General features: G+C 35.3%; 3 protein-coding genes across 3 annotated transcripts; 1 reads left to right on the forward strand and 2 right to left on the reverse strand.

The window, feature by feature from the left end:
* Nucleotides 1–1,569: 1,569 nt before the first annotated feature.
* On the reverse strand, nt 1,570–3,550 carry LOC21396815. Its single transcript, XM_024162088.1, has 3 exons — nt 3,328–3,550; nt 2,100–2,321; nt 1,570–1,946 (listed from the first exon to the last, which is right to left on the reverse strand). Exons 1-3 carry the CDS (start codon nt 3,508–3,510, stop codon nt 1,728–1,730), a joined length of 624 nt encoding a protein of 207 aa, XP_024017856.1. The 5' UTR covers nt 3,511–3,550; the 3' UTR covers nt 1,570–1,727.
* Nucleotides 3,551–5,544: 1,994 nt separating this feature from the next.
* LOC21396816 lies at nt 5,545–8,777 on the forward strand. Its single transcript, XM_024162072.1, has 6 exons — nt 5,545–6,174; nt 7,353–7,464; nt 7,578–7,749; nt 7,830–8,017; nt 8,161–8,317; nt 8,425–8,777. Exons 1-5 carry the CDS (start codon nt 5,654–5,656, stop codon nt 8,284–8,286), a joined length of 1,119 nt encoding a protein of 372 aa, XP_024017840.1. The 5' UTR covers nt 5,545–5,653; the 3' UTR covers nt 8,287–8,317; nt 8,425–8,777.
* Nucleotides 8,778–9,854: 1,077 nt separating this feature from the next.
* Nucleotides 9,855–11,106, reverse strand: LOC112090538. Its single transcript, XM_024162077.1, has 5 exons — nt 10,711–11,106; nt 10,494–10,605; nt 10,302–10,383; nt 10,094–10,145; nt 9,855–9,989 (listed from the first exon to the last, which is right to left on the reverse strand). The coding sequence occupies exons 1-5, from the start codon at nt 11,104–11,106 to the stop codon at nt 9,855–9,857; spliced, it is 777 nt and encodes a 258-aa protein (XP_024017845.1).
* Nucleotides 11,107–12,344: the final 1,238 nt, after the last annotated feature.

Here is a 12,344-nt window from a genome sequence, read left to right on the forward strand (position 1 = left end):
CATAGCACCAAGTTGAGGAGGGACAAAGAGAGTTGATTATGCCTATTTGAGACTCTGAATTTTACATCAATTCCTATTTTACCTTCCGGAAAAACTTTAATAGGATGTTTGTTTTAAAGGTTCGTTTCTAGTTCTGAATCATGATTCTTAGTTCTCTACAGTGTTTTTTTCTCACAAAAAATTTGAATTTAAAAAATCAAAATCACGAATCATGGTTCTGAAATTAAGAACCAAACGTCTCATTATTAGTCTCGTTAAACCTTTCTCGTGGAGAAAAACAAAGATAGTATAATGTCAACACAAAAGATGAACCATTTCATTTTTTTTTGGGTCAAAATATGAAATGTATATTTTGTTAACTAGTGATTAATGGCTGCTTATAGTAGAATTACAGTCAAATCTATGTTTAGCATCTTTGTTTAGGTTACCTTTGTTTTAACAGAAATTCTAAGAGGATTAAGTAAGACTAATTTACTCCGAGCCCCCCCCCCCCCCCAAAAAAAAAGAGACTAGTTTAAAATTTGTAGTAGTTAAAGTTAAAGTTATCAAAGATCATGGACAAAATCGAAATAAATGTAAAATATGAAGTTTGGGAACACAAATAAGAGGAAGAAGAGAAAACCCATGAGAAAAACTAGTTTGTTTTGAAGAAGGTTTTTGTGAGGTAAATATGGGGCTAGGAGACCCCACGTGAGTCCAAGGTTTATATGGTTATCAATTGACGGATAAATGTCTCACTGGGGTCTTGGTGGCAGAAGTCTCTCCAGTCCCTTCTATAAAGTGAAGAAATACCAACAAATAAATGGAATCTAGTTATCAAACGCAAATGAATTTAGGGCCAACTTCACTTCTTTTCCTGTTTTCACTTTTTGTCTTACTACTGGTAGCTGATTGGTAGAGATGGCTAGAAACGGCAATACAGCGATGGGCGGACACATGCATGACCCTCCGCTAAATTCAAGTACACTTTTCGCCTTGCGTTTAGTTAATATATTCGTGCCATGATTTAAATCATGATTCATAATTCACTACAATATTTTCTCTCACAATAAATACGTAAATCGAGAATAGTTCTGAATCATAATTCTGAATTCATGAATCAAACGTTAAATCATAGACGATTGAAGTTGAACTAGTGGTACTGACACTGCCATTGCAGCATCATATGCCATAGTCTACTCAATGTTTATGGGACTCATTTGAGGACCACCACATGGAAACAATAAATTTTCTGAAAATTCTCAACACTCAACAATAAGACATCACTGCAAACAAGGTAACCTGGAGAAATATGCTAGAATGACTATCCAACAAAGTGAAATTGGTAAAATGACCTACTTCATTTTTTATTAAGAACGACCACCCGGTCGTTCTTTGTAAAAAGTGGTGGTCGTTCCGTAGTCATTTTGCAAATAAAAATTTTTGAAAAGTTATTTTACTAATAAAACTTTTCTATTGAGTTATTTTTACAAAGGCCTCCCCAATAGGCCAAAAAGTACAGGCTTAAAAGGGTTACTGTAATTGCAAAAGAAAAACAAAATTGAATACAAAATAAATAGAAGTCTATGACATGAAGTATGAAGATCAATCGAGGCATATGCGAAGTTGGGTTCACTATCAACTTAAACACAACCAACAAAGATTGGGAGGCAAAAAGCAACAATCAAGATTTTTCAGCTTCAACCTTCATAATACAACGGAAGAATGTAAAACAAGAAACAAAATAGTCACTCGCTTCCCCATTTCCTTGATACACTCTCTTTAGCAGAGACACGACTGTAGGCTTCATTTGACTTAATTTCGGAGTTAATTAAACTATGTGGTGATGTCTTCCCCAAGATTTTAGATGTTACAAAAGTGAAACCATTTCTTGTGCCTCTCAAAGCATACAGCAAGGGATTGAATATGACAGCAAGCATCACTTCTCCTTTTGCAACTATAAGATACTGGAAAATAGAGCATAACAATATGAGACACAGATCATACTCCTATGTTTTACAGTTAATCATTCATGATTTATTTGATTACAAAAGTATGATTTTTTTTTCTTTTTCTTTTCTTTTGGGGGGTGGAAAATTACAGAAGACTCAATTGCTTACCATGATAACAATCCCTAACACGGCAAGACTCGTTTGTTGTGCTTCTTGCCAAAAATTATCATCATTCGACCATCCAAACCATCTACCAGACCCGAACCAACCTCCTCCACCAGCACCACCACCTCCGCCTGCTTCCTCTCTTCTCTTAATTTCTTTGTTCCACTTCTCGAATTCATTTTTCTTTCCACCAAGTGCGCCTTCTAAAGCTTTCCTAGCTTGTTCCTGCAACCACAGAGCAAGTTTCGCTAAATTGAAGTCTTCTATGCCATTAAATGCTGACTAATTTACCTCACTAGCCCCAAAATCTCAAGTTTTCTTCCAAATCAACATTGAGGCACCTGTGACTATAATGCATGTTAGGTAACCTTACCCTCAGGAAATGTTTTGGTGTATTCTACTACATGAGAAAGAGAAGATCAAGAGAAGCCTTTTTAGGTCTCCTAGATACCCCTTTACAAGCCTTACTTAATAGAAATATCCTTAGCATGTTGAAATGCAGATTTAACATTAACTACTATGAGTAGCCCCACTTCAACAAATTTTCAGGATAACTTGTGCATAGTACCTCAATGGAATTATAACACTCTGGAGTCAAAAATAAAAATGAATAATAGCATCCACTTAATTTTATTCCTATATCAATCTCTGCTAAATATTTTCCATGTGTTTCTCAAACAAAAAAAAAGAATGGAATTCAATCTGTACATTCATAAAACTGGACTAAGCAAAAACTGTCGGAAAGTAGAAATTTTGGTTTGCTAATTCTGTGTCATATTAGAACATCATCCAAAGAATAATATCCCATATAAGATAAGGTTGCATTAGTGACGGTTATATTGTTCAAATTCTTAAAATGAAAACTTAAACGGGAAAAATGAAAACTTCTAGCAAAACTCTAGTTTTTGGGACAAGCTTTAGCAACTTTAAACACTCATCGAGTCATTGTCCATTAACCTTAATCCCAAATAAAACTAACTGCCAATTTTTCCCAAAAAGGAGCTATTTTAACCCATATATTTTAGGTGTAAAACGTGAAACTTGGGTTCTTTTTGAAAAAATTGAACTTGATTTTTATTTTCAAGTCAATGGATGACGGCAGGAAAAAAAAAATATATCTATTGCGCATCAAAATCTTGCACATATTCAAAATTCCAAAGCAACCAAAAAGAAGATTCGAAAATAGGGGGACAGAAATAAAGAATTTTTAATGGATAAGAAATTTGAGTACCTCTCGGCGATTGTCTGAGAAAAGACAAGAAAACCTGGCCTGGCACTTGAGCTTTCGATGCAGAGCAGTCCAAATTTGGTTTGTATTTTGAACGCGACTCGACTCGATGAGTGGGTGACGAGTTAACTCGGACGAGTGAGAGGAGTTTGTAGTTGGCCGGCGTAGGTTCAGAACTAGCGCCATTGTCTTCGTCGCATCCCCCTTTGTCAGAAGAAGAAGACGAAGAAAAGCCCTCCATCTTGTTTGGATACACGAGTATGAGTTCGTGTTTTTTTTAGAAAACGACGTATCGTTTTAATTCAAAAGTTTAGTGTCGTTTTTAAATAGACAAAGTTTGTCCTTTACTGGTGTAACCACATATCATTTTTCTCGAATAAAAGCTTACTCTCGTTTATAATGAAACCACACGGTCATAAAAAAAATAATAAAAAAAATCTACAAATTCTATTTTGTTGTTGTTGTTGTTGTTGTTTTCCCACAGACTAAAGACCACATGTAGTTTATAGTTTATAGTTTATTGTCGTTCAAGAAAAAAACATCATATTGTTTTTCAAGGTTTTAACCGCATGTCGTTATGATTCAGGAATTAGATTTCCATAATGTTCAAAACTATGTCGTTTAAAACTAAAACTACACGAAGTTTGTATGTGTTAGGTTTAAAAGGACATGTCGTTTACGCTATGAAACTTTTGATGTCATTGAACATAAGACAACATGTCGTTAACCTTGTAATAGTTTTCCTGTCGTTGAAGTGAAAATGAAATGTGTGGTTTTTCATTTAACATCTCTGTCGTTAAGCCCCAAAAAACGACATATCGCTATTAGTAAACTACGGCCTCGTTCATTTCACCGATTTGAGTTTTCAGTTTTAGGTTTCTATAGTAAAAAGTTATCAGAAAATGTCACACCTAACTTTTTCTACTACAGTAAAAAGCTCTCATAAAATGTCACATCTCAACTCGAATTCGCGAAATGAACGAGGCCTACATGTTATTTATAAGATGCTTTAGAGGCATTTGGTTTATGGATTCAAAACTATAATTTAGAATCATTCTCAATTTACGTATATTTTTTATGAGAAAAAAATACTGTAACGAATAATAAATCATGATCTGAACCATAATATAAATATTAATTCCAAACGCACCCTTAAAATTTGAACCTTTTTACACCCTGCACCGAAAAGACCTGAATGGAACTTACGCACTTACAACATAATAAACAAAAGAATACATACATGCACGAAATATAAAAATGAAATGGAAAAGGTGTCACACATTCAAAAGAAATCGAGTTTACATCATACTTTTAACCTTTGTAAGGAGTTTCTGGCTGGCTAGATTAATCCAATGGTGTTTCTTTACATTTACAAATATAAAAAAAATCCAATCGTGTTATCTATTTGAAAAAAAAAAAAAAAAAAACCAACAACAACAACAAGAACAACGATTGTAGCATAAAGTGGTAGGTGAGAGAAAAACGTATAATAATTTCTCAGCCGTTCGATCAATAGACCTTTGCACAGCTGTACCGTTAACAACTTTCTGCAGTTGTTGACCAAATCCGCCAAATCTTATATCGAACGGTCCCTAGTCAAAGAAGAAACCATAATATTAAGTGACTAAATTGCCCTCACCGGCTCCCTCGGTTAAGATCCTTTTCGTCCAAGTTTTAAGGGTATTAAGGAGAATTCAATTCCTTTCTAGAACAAGAACGGTAGTTCAGTTAATTATTCCCACCATCATCCCGTAGCTCTATAGGTAAGGGACAAGACAGTTTTATTTCTGCTCACCGCTTTATCTTTATCTTTTATCGTTGAGCGGTTATCTTTATCTTTTTTTATCCTTTTCAATTTAAAAGATTCCCCTCAGCAATCATTTGTAATTACACATTTAACCCCCTCATCTTCGCCCATTATAGAGACAAAGGTCGAAAATTTTCAAGGGTAATTCTGTAGTTTCACTGACAAGACGGCTGGAGGGTAGGTCTGTAGCGAGGAAGGAAGAGGGGATACTGTATCCAATTTACGTTTCTACCTTTGCCTGTTTCGAAAAGAGCGGATAAAACCAGGGGTAGTATTGTCCCATTGGTTTCGGAAAACTACAAGGGATATTCTCGTAATTTCGGAATTATATAGACAGAGAGGTAGAGAGAGACAGAGAGGGGAAGAGAGAGACAGAGAGAGACAGAGAGAGCAGGAAGTTAGAGAGAGAGAAGAGAGAGCAGGAAGTTAGAGAGAGAGAAGAGAGAGAGAGAGAGAGAGACAGAGAGAGAGAGAGAGGGGCGTTTGAGTCCGTTTTTTCGGTTAATATATGAAGGTGAAGCCATGGTGTCGGACCAGGAAATAGCGAAAGGGGTAGAGTCGTTGCTTCGTCAGTCGGACCCTAACGCCGTAACCACCCTAAACGGCGTCGTTCAGCAGCTGGGAGAGAAGCTAGGGTTAGACCTCACCCACAAGGCCGGGTTCATCCGCGACCAGATCAACCTCCTCCTCCGTTCCCAGCCTCAGCCACAGCCCCAACAATACCATCCCCCAAAAGACCATTTTGCCCTCCATTCCCACCCCCAATACCCCACCGCTCTCCACCCCCAACAATTCCCTTCCCATTTTGCCCTCAACCCTTACCACCACCACCACCACCACCACCACCACCAGCCGCCGTCCTCCGCGCCGCCTCCGCCGCAGCCCTTCCCCGCTGCTCAGGTGCATGTGCAGGTGCAACCGCAGTCGCAGTCGCAACCGCAGTCGCAGTCGCAACCACAGTCGCAGCCGCCTCACGGGCCGACCAAGTCTGAGATTTTCTCCCACAATGCCTCTTCCGCCACCTCCGATATCCCTAAAGAAAGGTTTGCTTTTTTTCTTTTCTCCAGCTTCATGCTTTTATAATTTATTATAGTTATGTGTATCTATTGACGTTGTTTTTACTGTTTTTCGTTTTTCCTGTTTTATTCTCAAATGCTTTTCGTACTAAAGTTATTGTTTTTTACATCTTTATTTTACCTATTCGAATTTCTAGATTTTTAAAATTAAAATTTTTTTAAAAAATATCATATTTAATTTTTCTGTTATAGTACTTTAGGGTTAAATTTTAAATTTTTATTTTGGCTGGTACTTCCGAACTAGTTTGGGAGTTTGCTTATTGGGGATCATATTGCTGTTTTGTTGTTCAAATTGTTTATGTTTTAGCGTTTTTTTCTGCTGTTCTGTTCAAGTCAAATTTATTTGACTTTCAAAAATTTGAGCCCAAGAGAATGACCCCTTTGCTGGAAAGAAAACATGTTTTTCTTCCCTGTATCCGCTTCTTTAAAATAAAATGGAATTTTCAACGTTTGAAAGCTACTGTTTGAATTTAAAGAAAAAAAAAGGGTTCTCGTCATTTTCTTTTTGCCAAACTGGTTAGACTATTGTTTTGAAGCTGATGTACTCTGAAGGAATAATTTAGGATTATTCTTGCTAATGGTACTTTTTATTTATTATTTATTTTATTTCTTCAAGCTAGTCATACTATTGTTACTGATGGCGTGAGCATAAATTTATGCAAAAAAAAAAAAAAAAAAAAAAAAAAAACTTGGTTTAAAAAAAAAAAAAAAAAAAAAGCTTGGCTATAGTTTTTGTTAAATTTTTACTGAAAATTTTTATGGATTTTGGGTTTCGGCTAGTTAATAAGCATTAGAGTTTAGACAATAGCTAGTAGTGAGTCCCATGGTGTATCTAGTTGAGCTTTTTCCCTTTTCCCAAGGTGTATTTAGTGGTATTGTTGTGCTTTCCTTGGTTATTTCCATTTCACGGTAGATTCCAGTACTCAAACTAATATCAGATATGATATTCAGTTATGTTGGGTTTTATCACCTTGGTATTTCTTTACATTGTTGGGGCTATTTTCAAATTGCCTGCATTAATCATTCAGATATGAGCATCTTATTGAAGTTTTTTGTAAGAGATATTCGATTGTATGTGGTGTTTTTCACTTTCATGTTTATGGATCACGTATTTTGTTTGTGTGCGTTACATTTCGTTTTTTCAGTACTCCTGTTGGAGCCAAAAGAAGAGGTGGGCCGGGCGGGTTGAACAAAGTCTGCGGTGTCTCACCTGAGCTTCAGGCCATTGTTGGCGAGCCGGCATTGCCAAGGACCGAGGTTATATTCCCAGATCTTCTTTTTAGGCTACTTCTTTTCTTTCTTACTTCTTCTGGTGTGCTGCTAGTTCTTCAGTGTTTTGTAGACCTTCAATTATGTTTTTCTTGTTTCAGATTGTGAAACAGCTCTGGGCATACATAAGGAAAAACAACCTCCAAGATCCCAGTAACAAGAGGAAGATAATTTGTGATGACGCCTTGCGGTTGGTATTTGAGACAGACTGCACTGACATGTTCAAGATGAATAAGCTGCTAGCGAAACATATTATTGCCCTCGAACCTACCAGTATGTAACGTGGAGTAAATTGAAATTCGCTTTTGTGATAGAATATCTTTGATTAAGGAATTAAAATTTATTGTATGCAGAGGGGTCAAGTCAAGCTAAAAGAGTGAAGGTAGATGTCGAACCCACACCCGTAAGTAACGACAACAGTTCGTCTTCTGTTGTAATCTCTGAAGAACTTGCAAAGTTTTTGGGAACAGGAGAAAAGGAGATGATCCGTTCTGAGGCGCTAAGACGTGTTTGGGAATACATAAAGGTTAACCATTTGGAGGTAGGTAGCCGAGCCGCTTAATCCTGCCCCCTTGCTTAGAGTTATTGGGCTTGAACTTGGGATTTTCTGTTTTATTTCCTGTTATACAGTGTAAATGTGTTTTGGAAATTATAACTTTTCAGTGATTTGGTTGTGCTTTTTAGGATCCTCTAAATTCCATGGTGATATTATGTGATGCAAATCTTCGTGAGCTTCTTGGATGTGAAAGCATTTCTGCACTGGGGATTTCGGAGATGGTAGCACGCCATCATCTATTCCAACGCTCTTGATGTCTAATAGCAATTGGCAGTTGACTAGTTGGTATAAACTCCGTTTCTCTTTCTTGATTTAGTTTTTAGTTTTCAGATTTTGATGGAGTTAACCCGCTTTTCAAATCAGTTTACTCTCTTTTTTTCTTTCTTTTGTAGGTACAAGAGACCTTTGCCACCTGGTCTCTTCTTATGGTAGAGAACATAGGAAAGAACCCTTTTTTTTTTTTTTTTTCGTTCGTTAATTTATAGACTTGTTTGACATGAAATAGCTCTGATATGTTGGTTTACATCACTTGCTTATTATGTTTAGAATCAAAGGTTAATGGCAAGGTGTTTATTGCCATTACCATGGGTTTAGGTTATCTGGTTCTTTTCATGAGGTTACTACTCGCTTTCTGATGATATGCCTGACCTCAGAAAAAACTGTGACAGAATGATAAATACTCTGTACAGACTGGAAGGACCATTCTGTGTATCTTGTTAGTTGACAGCAGCTGTTGCTTTTGACTGCGACCTTAATGTATCTTTTCGAACGGCAACAACTAATGCTTTTTAGCTACATCTTTATTCATTTTATATTTGGGTGGCAAATCATCTCTAGCCAATGGCTTGCTTGTTTGATGATAGCATTTCCTACTAGTGCAACTATCTATACAGTGAACGACATTACAGATTTTTGTCTAAATATAGACTCTTATTTGTAATAAGATGTAAGTAATGGACGCTTCTCGTGGATTTTCATAACTCTACTCTGTGAAAATAGGATATGAAATTTGAAATGGGTGCCTGAGTTATATTATGGCCTTGTTCACTTCGCAGATTCGAGTTAAGATGTGACATTTTGTGAGAACTTTTCACTGTAGCAGAAAAAATTAGATGTGACATTTTCTTAGAGCTTTTTACTGTAGAAATTTAGGTCCCGTTCATTTCGCTCATTCGAGTTTAGAATTCGAGTTTTGCTACAGTATTAGCTCTCAGAAACAGTCACATCTAACTTTTTTGCTACAGTAAAAAGCTCTCACATAACATCACATTTCAACTCGAATTAAAAACTCGAATGAGCGAACTAAACGAGCTCTTAGAACTGAAAACTCGAATCGGTGAAATAAACGAGGTCTATATATATTATGAGCGATATGCCAATGAATTAAATAATCTCTTTCTTTGTTTAAGAAAAGGTATTTCTCATTTGCATGGTTCAATCATTGATTTCGAAGATTCTTACAATAAAATTAGATAAGTCATTACTATAGTTCTCTTCTTATGATTCTGTTATTTAGTGAAATAATTTTTCTCGAATATTGAAGGAATCCCCTGGGTGGGTAGAATAAAGAAGTACAATTTTAACTGTTTTTAGAAAAATGGAGTTTATTAAGATTTCTACAACGCATCCATCCAGTTGAAAGGCTCAACTGTCTTGCTAGAATGTGATCAAATATTTTCCATGTTGTCATTTGTAAAGGCAAAATCTGTACTACAGTTTTAGCAAAGACGCCCAAAAAATTCCAAAATTTATTCACACTCTTCAGCAGGAGAAAAGAGGCTCTCTGAATAGTATGCGGTACACAAATTGCATCTGCAAAGCTTTATAAAGAGAAGTTGAACAAGAATAGAAGGGCAACCATGACAAAGAGTGTAAGCATAATAGATCTCTTGTTATCTCTGAACATTCGGTTGGAACTCATCTTGTTCATTACAATCATCACATATCCTATAATTTTCTGAAAGAAAAAGAAGAAGCAAACAATATAAACAACTAATTTCTCGGATATTACAAAATTAAAAGGGGAGAAAAACGTAAAGCCATAGTCTGCAGACAACATACCAGTCTAAAGGGTTCGATATGAAGGAGCGGTTCCAAGAACATCTCTACATTTCTGGATAAAAAAGAGAGAATAAAATAAATTGTGTTACAGTCTAGAATGCATGTTTGGATCAACTTAGGACAACAATTTACTCTCAAAGTTCTAATGAATTATGCTGTGGTTACATAGAACAATGTTTGAACTCTCAAGGCCATAAAACTTGAGCACCTTATTACCACCTTCCCATGATAAACATGGCACATATAGAAGCTGAAGCCCTTTCCTAGAGGCGCATGTGTTTTGCTGCACTCTGCGAAAAAAAAAAAAACACCGACGAGATTGCGTAAAAGCGTTAGAATCCAAAATGTCAATCTGTCCTTGAAACACAGAATTTTGATTTCATTCTTAACGAGTGCATACGCAATCTCCATTTTATGCCAACATTCATCCCATCATGCATTGTTGGTGTCACAACAAACTCTATGCTATTCCCCAAGCGTCTGATCAGATATGAGAAAAAATCCAACACTTGCTGCAATGGATCAACAAAATCATCGGTAAAATTATAACCATTTTGAATTTTTTTTTTTTCCTTCCTTTCAAAACTTAGAAACAAGATTTGAGAAAATAGGCTTACCTTCTTCCCTTTGAAGGTTTGGAAATTTGAGAAAAAGTTACACGCACATTGACATTCATCTCCTATTATGTCCGACAATTCGGGAACATTTTTGTTCTTGATCGCGTTGTAAAGTCTGAGGACTGTTTCCAGAGCTCGGGAGTCTTCTTCTCCTGGCTCCGAGTTCTTAGCACTGAATGGCACCAGCAATGATCCCGTCTGCCTTGGAGAAAAGCTTGTGTATGTTAAAGCAAAAGGTTGGTAAGAAAATGGTGGGTGATTATTATAATAGCTAAGAGCATAGGCTTTATAATTGTAATTTCTGTGAGAAGGATTATGTGAAGTGATGATAGCTTGATATGTGTATGAAAGAGAAAGTGAGGATCGTCCAATGGTGGGGAAAGAAACCAAAGCCATTTCAAAGTTGTAGAAGATTTGTTTGAGGCTTAAGAACTTATAAGCAAGTGATACAATTAAAGTGGTTTTTGCTTTGCTTTGCTCAGGTGAAGAGAGAGTAGGAAAGCAGAAGAAAGGAATGAAGCAAACTTCATTGTCAAGACACAAGCAAAGGAATAAGGATTCTTCTTCAGTAGAGTAGCGCTAGAGCAAGAGAGGATCCACACGTGATACATTAATCTTGATTAGACTTTTGCTTTGTTTTGTTTTCTCTTTAATCATTAAAATTTTTCATTAGACATGCTCAACTTTTAATCACGTAAATTATTAATTCTTAAATGATTGAAAAATGATATTTTTAGTTACTTTTTAAAAAAAGATTATTTTTGTTATGAATAGTAGCTGTTCACCCTAAAGTTACTAGCAACTCAGTTAAAATTATTGTCTTATTATACAAATAGTAACTATAAATAGTAAGTACTTTGTAAATAATAACTATAAATAGTGTCAAAAAGTTTCCTAAATAGAACTGTAAGACTTTTTATTTTATATACTTTTATAAGATTAATAAAACTCTCTCTCTCTAATTTCTCTCTCTAAAGTTTTTCTTCTTAATTTTATATTTCCTTAATTTTCATAATAACTTCTGCATATATCCTTAAAATTAATCCCCTAACTTTATATTTGCTTATAATTAGTATGTGTTAAAATTCAAGTGGCGTAATAACATATGCTCTATTTCCTTTCTTTTCCTAAGTCCGTTTATTTATCAACTTACTCTAAATTTCAGTGATTTTTTTTTTAAAGAGAGTTTCTCTCGTAGGATAAGAAAAAGAAACTATTAGTAGTTTTATTTTTTTTAATCGCTTTCAACTGTTAGGTTTGTATTAAAAACTGTCTATTATGTATACTTTTTTAATTTTATTTAATTTTGATTAGATCTAATGGTTAAAAAATAAATTTTACCGACATGACGGTCTATTGAAGATATTACCTTTTTTTAAACTATAACATGAAAAAGAGATATAATATATGCTTTTTTGATAGGGTATATAACCGTAACAGTATTTAACACATTTTCTTTTGGAGTAAAGCATACAGTACTTTTTATTCTTAATATATATATATTTTTGCACATTAAATTTCACTTACATAAAAACATAACAGAAAGTTATTTCAAACAAGAACAAAGGATTTCAACACTAATGCACACACAGTTCCTAGTGTTTCTAGAAATTTCCATCACATTTCTGATTTCC

The sequence above is a fragment of the Morus notabilis genome, unplaced genomic scaffold, assembly GCF_000414095.1.
Source record: "Morus notabilis unplaced genomic scaffold, ASM41409v2 Scaffold802, whole genome shotgun sequence".
In the NCBI taxonomy this organism is placed as follows: Eukaryota; Viridiplantae; Streptophyta; class Magnoliopsida; order Rosales; family Moraceae; genus Morus; species Morus notabilis.